Source organism: Danio aesculapii, chromosome 15, assembly GCF_903798145.1.
Source record: "Danio aesculapii chromosome 15, fDanAes4.1, whole genome shotgun sequence".
NCBI classification, from domain to species: Eukaryota; Metazoa; Chordata; class Actinopteri; order Cypriniformes; family Danionidae; genus Danio; species Danio aesculapii.
The window spans coordinates 32,427,571-32,449,572 of NC_079449.1; the positions used below are offsets into that span (position 1 = coordinate 32,427,571).

General features: G+C 33.4%; 1 protein-coding gene across 1 annotated transcript in view; it reads right to left on the reverse strand.

Annotated features, from left to right (window-relative positions):
- The window catches only part of tada2a (transcriptional adaptor 2A), a 34,870-nt gene extending 16,851 nt beyond the window's left edge, over window positions 1-18,019 (reverse strand). Inside the window, exons 1-9 of the mRNA XM_056474273.1 lie at window positions 17,761-18,019; window positions 15,350-15,456; window positions 15,200-15,259; window positions 14,493-14,584; window positions 13,268-13,431; window positions 9,909-9,997; window positions 5,758-5,830; window positions 5,083-5,146; window positions 2,204-2,247 (exon numbers count right to left, since the gene is read on the reverse strand). Coding sequence (XP_056330248.1) covers window positions 2,204-2,247; window positions 5,083-5,146; window positions 5,758-5,830; window positions 9,909-9,997; window positions 13,268-13,431; window positions 14,493-14,584; window positions 15,200-15,259; window positions 15,350-15,456; window positions 17,761-17,785 — 718 coding nt within the window. The 5' untranslated portion in view covers window positions 17,786-18,019. The remainder of the gene's footprint in view (window positions 1-2,203; window positions 2,248-5,082; window positions 5,147-5,757; window positions 5,831-9,908; window positions 9,998-13,267; window positions 13,432-14,492; window positions 14,585-15,199; window positions 15,260-15,349; window positions 15,457-17,760) is intronic.
- Window positions 18,020-22,002: the final 3,983 nt, after the last annotated feature.

Genomic DNA, 22,002 nt, shown 5'->3' on the forward strand with positions numbered 1-22,002 from the left:
AAAAATCGATAATAATAATAAAAAATAAAAAATAAAAAAATCTGTATGAAGTCTTGGCATGAAGCACTATAGTTTTATTAAAATGTGGCTGCTGAGCGCACACATTGGAAGCAATGCCAATAATCTTAGGGTGTCAGTTTGTCATTTCCAATGGAGGCATGCATTTTCCAAGTACACCTAGTTAAGAAACATCTGAACTTTCCCGAATGCTGTGAGCGCACTGCGATTCATGCAAGTAGAACTAACCAATCTGCTTCACATTTTGTATAGAATATACACATTTCAGTAATAACGGCAGAATAATTACACAGCGCACCCATTTTGATTTTTCCCCATAAACTTGCATCGGAGCTGCAGCAATGATTTGTCCGTTTGTCATCCTCTGAGAAAGCGGCCGCCTAGTTACAAGACATGCCATAGAAAATGGTGAAGGAAAGCACGTGTTCGCGCTTGTCACTTCAGGTCAGAATAATAACACACGCGAAAATGAGTGCCGTGGCTAGCAGCAATGAGGAGATTGGAAATAAAAAAGGATGTCATCAGAGTGGCTTTTTGGTTTCTTTTCTTGTGCATCCCAGCCACTAGCTCCCCATCTGAAAGATTTTTAGCATAGGGGGTAATGTAGTCATACAACTTCACAAAATGTTCAGCATGTACTTGAATAATGATGGTTGAAAGCTCAGATTTTACTTGAAAGCTCAGATTTGATAATCAGAACTTGTTTTGTTTACAGAGGTTTGAGGTTTACTGTCTCATTATTATTGACACCTTACAGATGTTGATCTACCTTTACCATTGCACACACTTTGTAACATTTTATTTATCAAGTTTAAGAGTCTCTTTATCATTTATGTTTATTTGGTTATAAAGAGATAAGATATTTAGTTTAAATATTTTTTGTTTTTGACTATTAAAACTATTTGCCTTAGTAATGTTGGTAAATTAAAATAAAGTTAAATAACAAAAAAATCCTAATAATCCTAAATGTATTGTTAAAAAAATGTTAATTATCGATATCGAATGGTATGAAACATTATATCGTGATTTTTTATTTTGGAATATCATCCAGCAAACATTTATTATTCTGTCTAATTGTCCTATTCTGGTAAGAAAATAAATAAATAAATAAATAAATGCTCTAAACGACAATATTTTTGTTTGAAATGTCATCAGACCTTTGTAGAATAAAACAAATATTATTTTTCAATATTATTTCAAACCAAAAACAAATCCAGAGAAACTTTTCCATGGGTGGTCTCAATTTTTCAGTAGCTGAACATACACATCATTCTAGATATATCAAACAACAAAAGCAGTGTCCTCCACGCAGCAGTGGCTGATGGGTAACAAGACTGTCTGCTGTTTGCACGGCCAGGTCAAGCAGTCTTGCTCTCCTGAATCAGGGATAAACCAACACCGCTGCGAGCCGTCAGGTCTTGGCCACTGCTTCCATTATCACTCGAAACGCACACACACACACACATTCCTGCAGTCTCCATGACAACAAGGCTGCAGTTCGGCAGTAATATCGCTTCTCTTTTGTCTTGAGCATGCAGAGAGACGAGGAGGGCGGCTGGAGCCCATAGATAAATAAAAACGACTTAAAGCCCTCCTCGCATCACAAACACTCAGTACGTCTTAGGAAAACATGCTAAACCCGAATGGATTCTTTTTTTTTTCTTCCTTTCGCTGCGCGTAAAGAGGAAATAATTGGATAAGCGTATTCCTATCGAAAGTGGCTGGGCGAGTGAAATGTCCAGGGGGAAATAGCCAGGGACGGGGTTTCTATTTACTGAGAAAAGGCGACTGGCTGCCCAGAGGGTGCCGATCAATAAAGCCTCGTAAAGATGCAATCTCTTTTGTCATGATAGTCGAAATGTTCATTTCATGCCAAACTGTTCATAAGGGAGCAATCACAGCTGGCGAAAACTGCTCTGAGATCAGTGTTGATATGGGAGAGCAGTTTTCCGGCTGCTGGCTGTAAACATTTCACATAGATGGTATTATTGGAGGACAGGGAGGGTCGTCTTGTGAATCTAACTTGTTGTTTGTGTGTGGAAACCAACCTGTAAGAGCCTGAGCGAGGAACTTCAGCTCGCATACTGAGGATATATAATAAGGATGGCAGGAGACTGCTGGAGTGCTTGGTTAATATGACCAACAGCATGCAACAGCATGTTTAAAAGAAAAAAGCACTGCTTACTCTGAAACTTGCGTAGGTTGATGAGGCCGTGATCTCGAATGATCCTAAAAAACAGAGATTTCATTTGAAATAAGTGCAGTTTTTAATGCTTAAATAATGTATTGCAATGTCTACAAGCATGATATTTTAGGAAAGATTTTTTTTTAAAAGAATATTGTTTTTATTAAACAGCACAACATTATATTAGAAAGATTTTTTGATTTCATGTGACACTGATGACTAGAGTAATGATGCTTAAAATTCAGCTTAGCCATCGGCTGAGAGACTAATAAATTACATGAATTATTAATAAAAAGACCAAACTGTTATAATATTTGTATTTAATGTTGTCAATATTGATAATAAAAACTGCCCTTGTGAACATGAGATTTTTGAAAACCAAATTAGTCAAATAAATTTAATGAATCGATATACAGTGGGGGAAAATAAGTATTGAACACATGTTTTTTCCTGGGAATAATATTTCTAAAGGAGCTGATGACATGGAATTGGACCAGATTTTGATAAAAACCCAAACAATACAAACATAAAAATAAAACAAAACATATAAAAAAATTGTTATGTTTAATAACAATGGAATGACACAAGAAGAAAGTACTGAACTACTGAAACATTGCATACTTTATATAAAAGGCTTTTTTGGTGATGCAGCTTAAAGACGCCTCTTATGTAGAGATTGAAGTCACATGAATTGCTCAGGTGTAATTTTTTTCACAGACTTCACCAGAGTGTAAAAATCTTGATGGTTTTGTGAGTCTCCTTTATCAAATCTGATCTTTATTTTGTATTTTCTATTGGATTCGAGTCAGGTGATTGGCTGGGTCATTCTACAGCTTGATTTTTTTTTCTCTGAAACCATTTGAGAGTTTCCTTGGCTGTGTTTTGGATAATTGTCTTGCTGAAATGTCCACCCTGGTTTCATCTTCATCATCCTGGTAATGTAGACTACTGAGAGGTTTCAGCTGCTGTCTGGGCTTTCACTGCCTTTCTACACCTCCCTGTCTTAACATGTTCAATACTTTTTCGTTATTTCATTTTATTACACATAACTTAATTTGTAAACTAATTAGATTTTAGTTTTTTGTTGCATATACGAATTTCTTTGGTTTTACCAACAATCTGAAAAAAAGTCAGCAGCACCTTTAGAAATATGTTTTCTGAGAAAAATGGTGACGTGTTCAATACCTATTTTTCCCACTGTACATGAACTTTTTTCTAGAGATTTTTTAGGAATTTTGTTTTTAATAAACAATAACTTATTACATAAAAAAGATTTTCGGTAAGACTTTATAATAACTGCACACTATGAATCATTTGTTAAGCATTTATTTTACGTTGTAGACATTAGTAAGCGGTTTATAACTACAGCTACAAATGCTGTTTTCTTGACTTAATTACTATATTTCCATAATTTTTTAATGATTTATTTTGCATTACTAAATTAAGTGTTGCATTAACAAATGATGAATTAACTATTTACTCATGCTTACTAAAAGATTCATAGTGTGTAGTTATTATGAAGTTACCAGAATTTTGATTTCACATAATTTAATGTGACACTGATGACGAGTAACGATGCTGAATATTCAGCTTAGCCATAAGCTGTGAGATTAATAAATGACACAATATTATCAATATCCCAAAAAAATATGTATAAATGTAACATAAAATTGTTATAATATTTCTATATAATACTGTCAATATTGATCAAATAAATGCTGCCTTTGTGAGAATAAGAGAATCCTAAAAAACAAATTAAACAGACACCAAATAGTAAATATTCAAATAAAATAATATTTATTCAAATAAACAAAACACATTTATGCCCAAATCACTCAAACATAAATATTTGCATGTTTATTCAACTTTAATAATATTGCCCCCCCCCCCCCCATTTTTTTTTAAGATTTTTGATAACACCATAACTACAACAAATTTTATCATTATTTTTATCATTATTTTATAGTAAAATAATATTTCATGCTTCAAAACCGAGAACCTGTAACCACAGACATCCTTAAATCCTATGGAAAATACTACAGAAGTTAATGGTTACAGGTTTCCAGTTTTCTTCAAAATATCTTCTTTTGCGCTCAACAAAAGAAAGTAAGTCAAACAAGTTTGGAACAAGTGGAAGGTAGGTGCAGTAAATGATGACAGGATTTTTAGTTCTGGTTAAAATATCCTTTTAAGATTGTGTAATAAAGTGATTTTAAAATGATTAAGAGAAAAAAAAATCTAAAAATGTTTTCTGTTAAAGTTTCAAATGTCTATCATGCACAGTATATTTATCAGTGTTTCACATTTTTACAAACTAAATGCATTGGAATGACACGATGCGCTGCTTGGTCTGAGGATGGTGTTATTAAAAGCATCCGCTGGTGGAATGTGTGTGTGTATGTGCGTGTGTGTGTGTGTGTGTATGTGTGTCTCTGCAGGAGATCTCAGACGACAGCTGAGGCTCAACTTCACTACACAGCTGAGGTCAAGCTCTCAAACACAGACACACACACACACACACACACCACCGGTCCATTACAGGTCAGCTAGGGCTCATTACTGCTGATTTACACACCGTTACTGTTACTGTTTGTGCAAGAGAAAATCAGGCTGGCCGATGGGTTGCTATGTATTAGGTTACATTATAACAAACCAGATGAACTCCAGCAAGGGCATTTCAAACGTATATGTGACAATTGGTTTCAATTTTAGTGTTTATCATATGAGTGTTACATATTTTTGTCCACATATATAATTTGTTAACTGAGAAAGGGGCGCTTAAAAAATAACGCTCTGACGCTTTGAGATCTGGTTTAATAGGGAAATGTGGCCCTCTAGAGGTTAACTTTGTGCAATACAAGTAGTTTTTTTCTACTTACTTTTTTCTCCTCTGTCTTTCTTTTAGTCTGGAGTGATAAATATCCACTACTGCAACCTTCAGTGCTGCAATAACACAATAATACCACAAACATGGTAAGGAGAAGTTACCAAGAATTTAGCATTCAGTGTGATTACACAAATATTTACAAATAAATTATTAATAATATATAAAAAATATGAATAATATTATATATGAAAAAACATAAATAATGAAATGTTAATAATAAATAAAATTAAATTGAATATGATGCCTTAGTAATTAACTGTAACTAGCTTAAGAATGGAACAGACTAAAACTGAAATAATAATAATACTACAACTGAAACACAATTTAATTAAACTTAAGTGTTTTTATTAAAACATAATAAACCTTAACTAAAAGAACAAAATGACCTAAAATTCAATTAAAATTAAACATTACACTAAAAATTAGTATAATGGCACCAAAATGTATACAGAAACTAAATTCAGGATGGTTTTATTAAAGAAATAAAAGTAAAAAAAGACCATTATGATGTTTGAGGAAGCATTTCATCGCTAAACTGAAATGTCTCATGAAGCCAGCAATAACAACAATGTCAAACTAGTTATGATAATGGTACATTGTGAAAATAACATTTGATTTCAGTAAAATGAGGGAACAAATGTAGTCATTTTTGTATTGTTGCACTTACCATGAAGGATATCAGAATCATCATCAACAAAGTCAATGTCTTTCAAATCCCATTCAGCGTAATTATCAAACTCCTAATTTCAGAGACAAAAAGAGAAAGAGAGGTTGCTTTAAATAATAAATGAATTAAATTAGTTCTAAACAGACAATCAATAGACGGCATATTGAATTTATGGAAACAAGGCCGTATAAAGCTGTAGAAACATCACAAAATATTCAAACAACAGTTTATCGGCGTTTTTGCTATTGTCTATTTTTTTCCATGATAACATTTCATGAATTGAACAATCAGTATGCTGTTAAACAACATTATAACCTGGCTCTCTGAAGTACTTGATTCTGATTATTCAGTCATGACATTCCAAGCTATGTTATTCCCAGATAACAACTGCTGAAACTAATAACAGAGGCTCATCCAGGTACTAAAAATCATCTTGACTATCAGTGAATATGTTCACAATTCACATCCATTCACATTTATACCGTATTTATATGCTTGTCTTTCACACAGCAGTTTGGCGTCAGGGTTTCTGCAGATTTCACCAAGTCAAATTTAAGACTTTGGCTGCATCAGAAACTGCATACTTCTATACTATACAGTATGCGAGCTGGGTATTATGTCCGAATTCATAGAAAATCAGTATGCGAGAAGTACCTGGGTGACTTACTACATCAGGCAAGACTGAAGTGCGCATCCCATGCATGCTGCACTATGCCATGATGCCCTGTGAGAGAATTAATTTATGGGAGTGAAGCGACACCACTGACGCAGGTAGGTCACGTGACCATGACAAAATGGCATATGTAGTACATCCGAATTTCATTCATACTTCTTACATTCATACTGTATAGAGCATACTTTTCTAACGGCCAAGTAGTACATGTAAATTCAAATGCAGTACCTACTGAGTAGTAGGCGATTACGGACGCGGCCATTGTAAGACATTTTTAAGACCATTATGAAGGAAATTATTATTTAGGATAGGATTATCTCAAATGGCCCAGTTGGGCCAGCGAAAAAGATTTTTACCTGCCCCATCAAAAAAATTCTAATTAGTTATTTCTTGGCCAATAGCCACATATTTTAAATATATCAATACGAAGCAAAACCTAGTTGTATACATGCACATTTTTACGTAAAAAAAGATTGACGAGCTTTAAAAACTTTAATAAACTAAAAGTACAACAGTCTGTCCAGGTCAGTGTCCCCACAATATATGGTCTATAAATACATGAGGAACATTTAAACTAATATTACTGTAGGGAAGACAAGTTTTATTGAGTTGGCTTTCCAGGGGCCGGTTAAAATGTAGCCTAGTTGTGACCCTTTAAGGTGCGCTTCTTGAAAATAATTTTTTGACCCACATTTTGTATTGAATAATATTCTGGCACAACTCTGATAAATACTAATAAGCAATTCAAATAATAATGATAACCTCTGGATAAAAAGTCAACCAGGTGGTTATGATGCCAATTAAAAAAGGGTTGTGGGGACACTAAGTTACAATTTACGCACTACTAAATATTTTTGTGTTGCACCACTGAACTTAGTTTAAATGTAACTCTACATTCCAACTAAATATTTACTGCAGCCTCCCCCCGATGACGAAGAGATTAGTTTACATAGATGAGCTCGCAATCATAATGAAGAATAATCTCCCTCTAGTCACAGCCTTATTTTCCACCCAAATCTTGCATTTTCGGTTTGTGAAAGAAGAGTTTAATTATCTTTCAATGAGTGTTTGTGTTAATTGCATCCATCAATTAAAACAAGAATTTTTTCATGACTGAGTTATGGCTCTCTGCTCTTTTCTTATTCGCATGTAGGAAGTTTAATGTTTTGATAACTTCATGTGCATTTCGCATGCATTCACAGCTCCTGATATAGGTATGTGCGTCGTCCGTTATTAGTGACTGACTGTAATTTAATGTCCTATAAAAATATAATTTATCATTTAATTTTCATAGGACAGTCATATATAGATGCATTAGTTGCAGAATTTTAATAATAACGTTATCAGCCGATAAATGCTATTTTTAATGTTGTCATTATCGGTCTGATGTCAAAATTAGGCCAATATCTTTAAGACGATAAATTATGCAATTGTACAGAATTGCCAGCCTCGCACATGCGTGGGTTGAACTTGTTCAGACTTGTCCAGTGCACTACAATGGAGCTTCCCTCACATTGTTTATTCCTTCAATGTCCGATCTTTCTTTGTGTTGTATTGCAAAATTTGACTCAGAGGGCAAATCTCACTCCGCTTTGCGTGTGCGCGTCACGCAGCGCCTGCAGTTGAGTGAAACTCACAGCGGTTTATCAAACTTTTCATCGATCATTTTTCCCGCAATTAACAGCAAGAACGCACATAGCAGCGTTGTCTTATTGACAAGCAGCAGCTACATGTGTTCAAAAGAATCTAAAATGCCAAATATGATGAATCTATGCCGCATTTCCTAAAGTAAAACGTACTATCTGTACTCAGCATTTCGCTTGTACGGTGGCTCTGAAAAAATGCTTTTTCTGACATAACATATCTGTACACATGTACAATACTATAACACGTTTTATTCAAGAACATTTGAGCTGGTTTTAGTTTTTTAATTTTCATTTTATTTAAAATATATTCAACCTGCTTGTTAATTAAATCCCATTTTGTTATTTAACCTATTATTTTTATGCAACACTCAAATTGCATGTTAATTTGCTTTGCGAAGAAAAGGAAATCATTTATTTTTGGCATGCTGATTTATGTGAAATTGTAAATATAGGTCTATATTATCACCTAGCAATTTTGAAATTATTGCTTTTTTTGTTTTGAGTATAGGCTATTCAGTTCATAAGAGCAGTTCAATCTTTTATGAAGTTTTTAAAATAAAATCAATTGTTCACTGTATAAAAATATAACATTTTGAAATATTTATATTTACCCGCCTTTATATATCAGCCTCCAAATCTGAAGAGTTATCGGTTATCAATATCGGCCAAAAAATCCATATCAGTGCATCTCTAGCTTTGTGTTTAAATAGAAATGTAATAAACTATTATGGCTCAGAACAACAAACATGTTTTGTGTCAAATTTTTACATTTTGTGGCAAGTAGCCCTTTGATAAGTGGGATAAAGTGCATCTAGTCGTTTTTGTTTGTTTGTTTGTTTTTGCAGAATAAAGGCCTTTAGGCTAATACAATAGCTAGGGGTGTCAAAATTAATTCCGTATCGTTTCTGTAATAATCATAGCTTACTATGGCGAGGGAGGCGAGCGCGAGTTATAGAAACGCTCCCACTACTTAAAAACGCTGAAACTGTGCACAATTTCACTGCATGTGTGTTTGCTGGACAGTCTTTCACTGACACTTACAGCAGAAGCCCTTATTTCACTGTGATTGAGAGAATGAAAGTAAACTCCATCTCTCTCTCACTGTGGCCTATTTGACCTGCTGGCGTGACTTTTCCTCTCCTCTCGGCTGTTACAGCGATACTTCTGGATACAGACACGAGCGCGTGTCTGCAGTTTTTTCTCCGCCGTGTCTATCATGGATCAGCTGTGACTGCCGCTGCCGTTTATCAGTGTCACTCATCTGTGAAGAGCGCCAGCGAGTGAGAGCCAATCACAGCCCTTACTGTTAAGCGCGTGACCAATCACAGGGGTGTAAGAAAGAACTTGCTAGACAAGGCTCAGAAAGCGAGCAGGATATTTATATTTGTTTATTTGCTATAAAGGCTCGCGTTGTTTAAAGGTACAGTTAATATATCTGAATGTTTGTATTCACTGACAAAATTGTTTTACAAATAGTATATAAATATAAATATATTTATACAATTTAATACAAGAATTGCTGTGCTGTGAAGAAAATATAAAACTGTGTAGGAAAAGCATCGTCAATGCACTGTGATGCACCAAATTGAACCAAATCGATGTCGAAAATAGTAATCGAACTGAACAGTGAGACCAGTGTAGATTCACACCTCTAACAATAGCCCTCCGATTTGCTTCGCTTTAGTGATAATAACCAGCTGGACGTACTTTATCTCTTACTTACACTCCACTGAACACATGCATTTCTATTCCTCAAAGCTTTGTTTTCATCCATGTCAATAATGAAATAAGGTGCAACCCTGACTAATTTATATTAGCTGCAGATCTCTTACCTCCATGAAGTCTGCTCGAGCCGGCATGTATCCGGCCATATCTCTGGACAGCTGAGAGTCGAAGGAAGGCCTTGGAGGATCATCCGTTGCTGAAACAAACAAACAAATACACACACAACACAACCCAATGCCTGACATTATTATTATTATTATTATTATGATACATCAATCATTCATTGCCACACTTTGAACACTGCAGATTTGTACTGTATGTGTGTGCTTATGTGCCATCTTAACAACAAAATAAATCAGACAAGCACATCTCGTATTCAATCTGCTAGTTTGTGTGTGGTGAAAGTGTGATGAATGAGTGCCTGCAGGGATGTGGAGCTCAGGATGGCAAACAGAAATGAACACAATGAAAGAAGCATGGATTAGAACACGACGGATGTCCTGCTCTTCAATACAGCGCTGTTTATTATAAATCATTTATCCATGCATCTCCTTTTTTTTTGTACTTCATGTGCTGTCATAATTTTTTATCTAAATAATTTCTATTCTCTCATGATGTATTTATTGTGACTTACATTTAGTTGACTAATAGCGAATGATAACTATTCTATCAATTCTAATGGAAAAAAGCCTTTAACATCACAATATGGAAAAATAAATTATATTTCATGCTGATTTTAAGGAGGATGGTATTATAAAAATTTCATTAAAAATCATCATCATCAAAAAAAAATTAAATAAAATTAAAAAAAATCAAACGAGCAAGGAGCGAGGAGCGGAAGATGGAAAACCCAAATCAGAGCTGGAGCAGACCGGTTACAAAAAGGTTTTAAGCATGGAGTGGACATTCTTGCCACTTTACACATTTACTCTGACCACAACAGACCACTACAATGACCGCACTGCTGTTCCTGCTGTCAATCTCAGACCCTGTTCACACCTGATATTAACAAGATGCATTTTTGTTAACTACTTCATCAAGTAGTACAGGTGTGAACGGTCTGTAAAACGATTTGAGCTTGTCCACTTATGACCACTTCAAGAGGTGGTCGAAAAACACATTAGGCCAGATTACTCTTGTGGGGTGAGTTTTTTCGTTAATGTTAGTTTGCTTAATACGTGCTTCAGTGAATCAAATTCATGTACTTATTTAAATTACATTTAATAAAACTTATTTAAGTATTCAGTGTTTTGAGGGAAAACTTGTGTATAAACTTCTGCTTCGCTATTTCAGTGTTTTTTTTCCTTCTCCGCTCTTGCCGCTAGCTTGCATGGTTTGGGATCGGTAGAGCTGCGCATCGATGGATTTGCTCTTCAGTGTTTGGACTCTCAGTAGTGATTATTAAACCACACGGAACTGAGCTAAACTGAACTTAAACACTGAACTACACTGTTCCAATTTACTATGATTTTTTATGTGAAGCTGCTTTGACACAATCTACATTGTAAAAGCGCTATACAAATAAAGGTGAATTGAATTGAATTGGTTACTGTGGGTCAAATGAAACAAACTGCGCATCTAATTGTAATTTACTTTTAGGCTATATGTAGACACAAATGCCTATTTTACAAGAAAAGTGTCTTGCGAACACTTAAGAGTGTCTATGGGTTTTCTAGATTTGCCGGTTTCAGACTGTCGAATGAATTTTTTCTCGCATAGACTGATTGGCGTGATTATACATTCACAATGAAATGAACCATTATTATTTTAATAACTATTATTAATATTTTTTAAAAGTGCGGTGTGTAAGTTTAACACCCAGTAGTTGAACTAGGTGTTACATTCCTGGATCAAAACAAACGCAAGCGCAGGTTGCCAGATTGAGTAGTGAGTCTGACGATCGAGCCCAAAGGCTTATTTAAATCATGTTCCAACTAAAAGCAATAGAAGGATAGAAGGAGTATTCTCCATATTAAAAGGAGTTTTTGTTCTAACCAACACCTGGAATTCATATATTAGAAATGGCTTCTAACTCTTGCAGCTGAACAACAGGATAAACAGTGATCACCTCAGGTACACCTCATGTGCTTTATTCAGTGTTAAACGCTAACAATGTGAGTTAGAATGCCATTTTATGTGACATTTATTGCCATTCTACTGAAAGCAGCAGCAGATGGTTCACCTCAAATCTTGAAAATAAAATAAACCGTTTGAAATTGAACTTTAGAACTGTGACTCAGTGCAAGCAAACACATATCAGTTATTCAGAATGTACATTTAATAATGTTAAAGTGGTTTAATATGTATTAATTAGATTATAACCCTTACCATTTCCTGAGTGAGTGCATATTCTTTACTTCTGAATGGCTGTATTTAAATTTCTGTCATGTTTCGTCTGGTGCAAACAGCCAAACTGCTTATCACTGCAAATATCATCACGTATCATGTTGTTAGGACACACGGTTACAAATTAACCTGCTCACCTAATGTTTACGTTTGTGATACTTATATTACTTGCTAATTAATAATCTCACGTGGAACTCTGAATCTGCATCTCATTTCGGAGTCATTTCCGCTTTCTGAATGAATGAAATAAGCAGTTTTCCACCAAGGCAACCCGGGATGCTGAAATATAATTGGCTAAACTGGCATTGAGCGGGTTAAAAATCCAAAACAGACAGCCTTTCGGAATGGAAAACAAATTTTCTAAGAAATATCTCAGATATTGAGAATATCTGACTTCAGCATTGTTTTTCATATAAACACGAATGTTTACTTGGCATGTTTCTTAAATATCTGCAATCATATTATGGTATTTTTATGCTTTAGAAGAGTCAAAAACTTACATACAGCACCTTTAAGATACAAATCAGAGAAAACTATTAAAGTGCTGACAACCCATACAGCTTGTTTTGACGTCATTCAGGGGGGATCAAGTGTTAATTAGAGGGGTCAATCCCCCCCAAAAGAAAAAACAATTGTTAGTTAATGTATAAAGTGGCCTTTTCATAAAGCTTGTTTAATTTATATGGTTCTTTGTCCACTTGTTGTGATCGAATCAACAAAAACACACCTTAATAGAAGGTGTTAACCAAGGCCTCAGATGCCATTTGATTAAAAAACAAACTGAGCAACCAGTTCACAGAAAAGAATTAGACTGTGGCTGGGGGATTACAAACAATTTCAGTTTCTTGCACACACACTAGCTATTCATTTAGTATTACATGACATGCTTTTTTCTACTCTAATAGTGATGGAAAAGTCTGACTTTAATGATTTACTACAGAAAAAAAGTCATATTAAGTCAATTTCAAGCAAAATGTATTTTTCTTTTGCGTGAACTCTCCTTTTAACTTGTTTGGGACTTATTAGACTTGTAATTTGTTGTATATCTAGAGTAACTTTGTGTACATCTAGAGGTGAATCAACACAATAGTGGCTTCTGCTGTTTCTGCTGTTTGCTTACGCTTGAAGGAAATGGCTGTGTCTGCTGTCCGGGACAGATGATCATCCATATGTCTGAGACTGAGCAGAGTGGAGGAGAACAGAGGATTGTTGATATAGTTTTTCATGTAGTGACCCTCACATTCTTCTTTGGTTTTTGTGCGCATCTGGTAAGCCACATCCTGCCTGAAGAAACCCAAATACAACAGCAGCAGTGTTACTATAATGTGCTCATGATTGTTACTATAATGTGCTCATGATTTTTGATATTATTATTTCATTTAGATTTAATTTTATTTTATTTTGGTTTGAGTGATTTTATTTTAGATTTGTTTCTGATAATGCAATCATTTTTGTTGTTTATTTTTGCAATACTTTTTAATTTAAGTTTATTTCAATTATCAAAAACAATGTTTAAGAATTTTAACACTGGTCAAAACTAAAACATTAATGTTTGAAAAACTGTTCCCAAAAGCTAAAAAACTATCAAAAAAACAGAGTATTTTTGTCTTGCTTTCTAATGCAAATATCTACTTACAATTAAATATACATTTACTACAAGAAGCAAAATGGCATAAGACAAGAAGTCCTGTTTTATGAGAATAATATAAATCTGTTTTTATGCATAACATGAGCAAACGTCTGCCTATAAACAAACAAACAAACAAACAAACAAACAAACAAAAAATCCATTTATTCCATATTAAACAAGTTTTCATGCTGTAACGACACATATTTGTTCTTGCTTTAATCACTTAATTTTGTAAATTTTTCAAACAAAAAAAACCCTACAATACTAAGAGTGAAGCCTGAAATTATTCATACCCCTGGCAAATTCTGACTTATTATCTTTTGAGAGAAGCCTGTGTCATTTTAGTAACTTTAAGTCAGAATTTGCCAGGGGTATGAATAATTTTGGGCTTGACTGTATATTAACAATATTATTATATTAATGTATTCATTGCATTAATATATTAATGACTGGTTTTGCATCTAGCTAAACATATCTTAATTTATGAATGATTTAATAATTGCATTGCAAAACAAGACAAAAAACTAAGGAAGGCACTCTTTTTTGGCAATCCTGAAACATTTCATGCCATTACTACTTCACAAATGTATCACTTTTTGCTCTGGTTTTATTCCTTAAATAGTGGAAGAGGAAATTATGTTATTAAGATCTGGGGAAAACTGAGCTCTGTTACAATTAAGCCCTATTGGAAGAAAGCAAGAAGGTACCAACTGACCAATTCCCAAACCCACAGTCCATGACGGCCTCTAAAAGAGCCATTTCCTCTTGTGCAGTCCAGCCACTCTCTAACACCGGAAAATCTGAGGTCTAGAAGAAATACATATCAAAGTAAACATGTCATTTATAGAGCAAATACAAGTTATGAATTTTTACAACCAAGATTTTTTAAACAGCAAACAAATAAATATATGACTGTTTTGAACATTTATGGAATTAACAACATGTAAAAACATCTTATACATCTAAATATTCAGTCTACATAAAAACATTTTTTTTATATTTAACTTTATTGATTTTTAGGAACATATAACCAGTGAAAACAAAACAAACCAAACAAAACAGCCACATACAGTATATGTTAACATTTTAGTTTAAGTACCAATTACACCAGTAACAAAAAAGTAACACCATTTACCACTGGGTTATTACCTGCCTATTGTTAAGATATTAACTGTTTATTAACACTTAGAATCATATAATCTTATTTTACATCCCTAATCCTACCCAATTCCTACAGTAAACCCAATTACTACCTTACTAACTATTAATATGCAGCTAATTAGTAGTCTATTGAGCTAAAAGTGCTATATATACACATATACATACTGTACAAATATTAGATTAACTACAAAAAAAAGGTTGCCATTGAGATACCTTTTAATCCAAAACCTTATGTATTAGGTGTAGTAATCTAAACTTTACCATGATTTCATATTTGTGGTCACTCTGGTGTTTTTTATACTCATATCCTCTAGTGAAACACTGCAACAGAAAGATGAAAACAGAGTGAGGATTTCATGATCAGTGACAGTGTATGATTGATGCATTCAGACAGCAGTGGAAGCAAAGCACCTGCAGACACAGGAGAAATGGGGACGGTCCACATTCAGCACACTTGATGTATGGCTCCACCAGATATGAGGAACATCCTCGACAGGGAGGCTTATCGAAAGGATCATCTGGAGACAGAAAAATTTTGAAACAGAATGAAGGTATCAGCAAACCAACTCTCAAGAAATTCTGTTTCTCGGGATTTACTGGATATTTTAGCTATGGGTTTGAGTAATAATGTTTAATTCATGAAAAATAAAAATGTAGTCATTTAGAGCATTTTTTTAGATGTTTTCTGTAAAAAAAAACAAAAAACATTTCCAATAAAATAAATATTAACATTTATTTTACTAAAAATTTTACCTAAACAAATCAAATATTTTCAAAGTATTAAAGTTTAGTATAAAATATCCAAATATTTTAATTTGTTGTGATTAAAAAAAAAAATAAATCTGGGATGTGAAACCAAATATACCTTTTTAAAAATTCTTGAATTTTGAAAATTTGAAATTCTGAATTCAAAACTTCAAATGGTATTGTGTTGTCAAAAAAAGAGAAAATATAATATAAGCATGTCTAAAGAATTAATTGTATTGTAACTAAATTACAATATAGTTACAGTATGTGTTTAAGTAAAAAAATTAATTTCTGTTAAATAAATAAATTGTTTTATACATCACTTCAGAATGAAAAAAATTGTGTGATTTAGAGCTACTGTATCTAGTCACAAAATTACAAAAACATAACTTAATATTCTTTATAAATAAAAGAAACAAATAATAATATTATACAGACACAAACTGTACCTAATCAATCCAAAAAAAAAAAAATTGAACGTTCAAGAAGTCCAGTTTTTCCATAGGTATATAATGTATTTTCAAATATGACACTCGATTTATTGTTTATTTTTTAAAATAAATATGTTTAATATTTCTTGAGTTTATAAAATATTCTACAAATGTTAAAGAAACGCATTATTTTATTTTAATTACATTTAATGAATGCATGTCAAAACATATTACTATTTCATAAAACTGATACTTATTAAAAAACTATGAATTATAACCAAAAGTGAAAAATATAACCCACCAAATTCGAATGTAGTATTTTATTACAAATATTTGTTATTATTACGTTATTAGATAATTATATTTTTTAATGAATATAGATAGTTCATGAGGAAATAAGACAGTATATTTAAGAAAAACATGCAGTTCTAAATAGCCATTGGACGATAACCGGTTTCAAGGAATACAGCAGATTGGAAAAGTCAAGGTTTGGAAAAGTCAAAGTTTTCTGTTATACTATTCCTACGGTATATGTACGATTTTTGTTTACCTGTTTTTTTTTTGTTTTTTTTAGGACAACAGTATCTCCAGCAGAAATACATATCCGAAGATGTCTTTTTGAAGTTGTCAAGAAATCTGTGTTTTGAAACTAATGAAAACAGCAGAAGTCAATGATTCATTTGAATAATTTAGGACATGTTTACTTTAAAAATATATATATTTTAAATGTTTCTCAAAATAAAAAAATAATTTGTTCGAAGGCGGAAAAGTTTTTGTTTTTTACCCAGACATTTAAAAAGAACTTATATTAGAGCAGTAATCACAATACCGTGAAAGCGTGATATTTTTATTCAAGGTTATCATACTGTCAGAATCTTATACCGACTGGCACATGCCTATTTGTGAAGCATAAAGTATAGTACAGTAAGGGGGTTTTCAAACTATTTCGGGTCAATCCAACATTCACATGAGGTATGATTACAGTAAATGCACTGCAGCTATCTAACTGCATTTTACTTTATTGTTTCTAACTTTTACTTTTATTTTTTTACCGCTTTTTTATGAATTACAACTTTGCAGCATGGTACAGCATCGTATACGGCACTTAAAAGCATTGTGAATTATTTACTACATTCATTAAACTCACAATATAAATAATTATAAATTTTTAAAATATTTTTCTATTAAATATTTGTAAAAATATATATAAACATATTTAAAACAGAAACTCATATGCTACATTTTATTTTAAATTTACTTAAAATTATTGTTATTTACATAAAAAATAATATACAAATTTTTTTTTAAAGAAAACTTGCCTTTTTACTTAAATGCACTGATATTTTATATGAGTTATATGTATTACAACTCTGGGGCTGCACCCTGGTACAGTTTAAAATGCCGTATTGCAATATACATTATTAATAAGTGTATTATCATAACATGATGTACTTCAGAGAATTTCAAATATTGTCATGGCACAAAATACAAGATAAGGTACATGTGCCAATAAACATGGCTCTAAGAGTCATTTCAGCTGGCATCCGTTTACTATGGTACATTTATGTATCGAATGCCAGAGCTTGGTTTACATATTTAGGCAGTTTCCCCAAGAGTACTAGATTTACTAAACAAGAAACTTACTTCCAAATGAAGCCAGTCGATCCATGTTGCAAATGAATGATGTGATCTGGAAAATGTAAAACCTTCCTCCTCCTCTTCCAATCGTTTGGAAAGAAATTGAGGTCTTTTTGTGATTTGTGCTGAATTAAACTCGGCGGTTGTCCCGATTTTGCCTCGTCGTTAAAAAGCAACCATTTAAAACATAATCGTATGCTCTGTTCAACACATTGTAAGAACGTAAACACAGTGCTGCTGCTCGATATGTGCAGCTCAGCGAACAGCAGCCTATAAGGAGGGGAAGTGACGTTTTTACACAGCGCCACCCAGCGGCACCTGTGCGATACATACATGAATATGTGACGGACTCGCGCGCTCAGCCTCTAGTGAGGTCAGGATCTCTCAAGTAACTGTTAAGAATCATCTACAGTAGTTGATAGCCCACTTTACACTTGAAACTTTAGTAATATCAGACCAAACTTTGTTTTCATCAATTTCCCGGGTGTAAATCATCGTAAGTAATTTTTTACGGATTCATTTCTCATAGTGATAAGAGGCGTTCAGCTCATAGACATTTATAATTGATATCTATTATATAATGTCTATGGTTCAGCTTCTGGCTCATCCTGTTTTTATACATTATTTAGTATTATTGGATTACTATGAAAGTTAGAATTATTATTATTATTATTATTATTATTATTATTATTATTATTATTATTATTATTATTATTATTAGGTTATTACATGGTTATATAAATTACATAATTGTAAAATTTCTTTGGCCTGTTCCTTGCTTTAACGGGGGTTACCACAGCGAAATGAACCGTCAATATATTAATTTTATGAAATTTAATTTTCCCCTTTGTTAATGTTGGTTATTGTATTTACTAACATGAGCAAACAATGAACAATAGATTTATTACAGTACTTATTCATCTTTGTTAACGTTTGTTGATGACAATAAAGTTGTTCATTGTTAGTCAACGTTAACTCACAGTGCACTGACTAATATTAACAAGCACAACTTTAGATTTTAATAATGCAGTAGCAAATGCTGAACTCAATAAATGCCGTACAAATTTGATAATGCTTTATTCATGTTATTAAATGCATTAACAAACATTAACTAACAGACCATTATTTTGAAGTATCACCCTGATATTTTAATATACTGTAGTTATGCATACTTTTATGTATTCTCCATTTAGCTTCTTAAATTAATTGAATTTAGGAAAAGATAACATTTACTCTGTCTCTTAATCTCTGAAGAAAAAAAACACCATATTCAAGGCTATTTATTCATGTTGTTATTATAAATTGTAAATAAATCTCCAAACCATTTTTAATTCATGATTCATTTAATTTTCCAAAACAACTAACCACAGAGTTATGGAATCATAAAAACATCAATCTGTAAGCATTTTTTAGATTTTAAATGAGGGAAATAAACATGCGTTATGAATGATGAAAAAAGGTTAGTGAGTTTACAGCATTCAACATACTTTGTAGAAATTTTGTGAATTAAACTGCACAACCCAAAAGAATAATACTGATTTTATTAATTGCAATGAGAAAAAAAATTGTTATGGATGTGACACTTGTGTGACTTTGGTAAATTAAATATAAAACATTGATCAAGATATTTTTGAATGTTTCTAAAGTACTGTATTTGCTTGAATGTAAATTTAAAAGCACAAATGTGAAATTGCTAGTTTACAATGAGGATGCAGATTTTTATTTAGAAAGACTTCTGCCATATTTGAGCAGTCCATGATGGTCCATGAATGGTTCGCTGCACAATGTTGTGGCATCTTGGAAAACTAATTTCAAATTTATTTTTAGTGATTTTATTTTTTTGTGATTAATTTAAATGTTTAAAGCTTCACATATACAGTACTTAAAGTAAAACCCATGCAATATGATGGAATAGTCTTTGTAGTCTTCTCAATAAAAGAGCCAATGGGGTATATGCACAGGGACTTTTAATTTGTAGTAAGCCAGCTTAAGTGCTTCCAGTAAACTGTCATGGCGTTACAAAATAGTCATGTTTAAGATCTGATTTCTTAAAAATAATCTATGATCTTCTTTACTGCCTAATTGAGATACTATATAAAGTGGGCCTTAGACCAAACAAGAAGCACTGAATAGGGTATATGCAGAGCTAATGTTTCTTCTCATACCGATAAACTTCCGTATATGGTTAATGCACTTTTTTCAATTTTATACAGTTCCTTTTACAGCATCGATGTTGTAATGTAATTAAAATACAATCAGTTAAATAGAGTTCAGCATTCATTTAGTTGTTGAAGCGTAAACCGAGATAAAAAGCCGTTTACATGCACGCGCCCGTCAGGATCAGCATACGAGCACAGAAAAGTCATTGGAAACACTTGAGTAAAATAAATTTCCTTCTGCATGTTTCTGCATATACCCTATTATATTACATTGTTTCACACCATATCTGTCAAGGGTGACGCAGTGGCGCAGTAGATAGTGCTGTCGCCTCACAGCAAGAAGGTCGCTGGTTTGAGCCTCGGCTGGGTCAGTTGGTGTTTCTGTGTGGAGTTTGCATCTTCTCCCTGCGTTTGCGTGGGTTTCCTCCGGGTGCTCCGGTTTCCCCCACAGTCCAAAGACATGCGGTACAGGTGAATTGGGTAGGCTAAATCGCTGTGGCGACCCCAGATTAATAAAGAGACTAAGCCGAAAAGAAAATGAATGAATGTCTATCAAATATGACAATTTATTTTACTACAGTATTTTCAATTGAGTTTCTTCGTTTGCCTGCTGCTCCTGCGAAGCTTGTGTTTAAACGTTTAAATGGCCTTTCATCTCGTTTTATGCTTCAACAACTAAATCAATGCTAAAGTCTATTTAACTGATTATATTTTAATTAAATTACATTATCAATGCTGTAAGAGGAACCTTATGAAATTGAATATACTATAGTGAAATTAACCGTTTAATGGAAGTTTATCAGTGGCTGAAAAACACTTGCCCATTGCAAATTGACTAAGTCATTTGTCCGTGCAGCAGCTGTTGGAAGCTCCAGTTGTGACAGAAACCATCAATGAGAGTTGAAGGACTGCACTTGCACACTAGCTGATCTGGTCTGAATATCTTGGTTTTTATGACCATTACTTTCATTCACAGAGAATCTGGCTGGTGTCAAAATGCCAGCAGAGGTGACTAATGAAACATGACAAAATAAATGCTGTTTTTTTGCTGAAATGGTCACCCATACCGGTCAACAAGAGGTATCCCTTATTTTCACATCCCAGTGTTGAGAGGCATGGTCTTCTCATGTGGTAAATACATTGATCTGTGTATAGCAGTGTGAAATATCACAAATTAATAACACAGCATATTAGAACAATTCTCAGGCTTTTCTTTTTTTAATTTATTTTAAATTATAAACAATGAACATGAACAACCAAGGATGATAGCTGAACATACTACATTGCGTGTACTGTACCATTGTAAAGACTATTATCTGGAGCTTTTTCAATAGGGTAAACTCAATTTTACATCTTTCTTGATTCAATCACAACAAAGGACCCCAGTTAAATAGTATCAATGGACCGCAATTAACTACCAAACTAGACTTCTAATGGCCAGCATTCCTCCCTCTTCTCCCAGGTCTCTTCTTTTTGGGGTGCTGCTTGTGAACGTGGATGTGAGTCTCTACAACACTCACATGCAGCATTGGACAAGGTGCTTGAGCTGTATTGGAACAGATTGTACAGGGTATGTATTCATTGCAAATGAATTCTGAACAGACATACACTTAAAATGACATTTGTAAGTAGAGTTGGGTGATTAATCGAAGGCGATTTTCACATGGGGCTTCACATTTGCTTAGTGGTTATTGTCACCTCACAGCAAGAAGGTCACTTGTTCTGAGTCCCGGCTAGACCTGGTGGCATTTCTGTGTGAAGTTTGCATGTTCTCCCCATATCTTTCTTCCAGGTTCTCCAGTCTCCCCCATGGTCCAAAGATGTGTTACAGGTGGATTGAATAAAATAATTTTCCTGTAGTGTGTGAATGGGAGAGTGTGTGCTCTGTGTAGTAAATGCTGGACATAAAAATAACTCAGATTATAACATTTTTACTTCAAACTTACTTCATAACTTTAATTGAGTAGTTGAAATAAATCCTTATGTAAGATGGTTCCATAGTCATGTGATTATTAGTCACACTGAATCAATGAAAGCAGTTCAATCTTTTGTTTATAATGCAACGCTAAGTGGATGCCTTCTGTTTCTT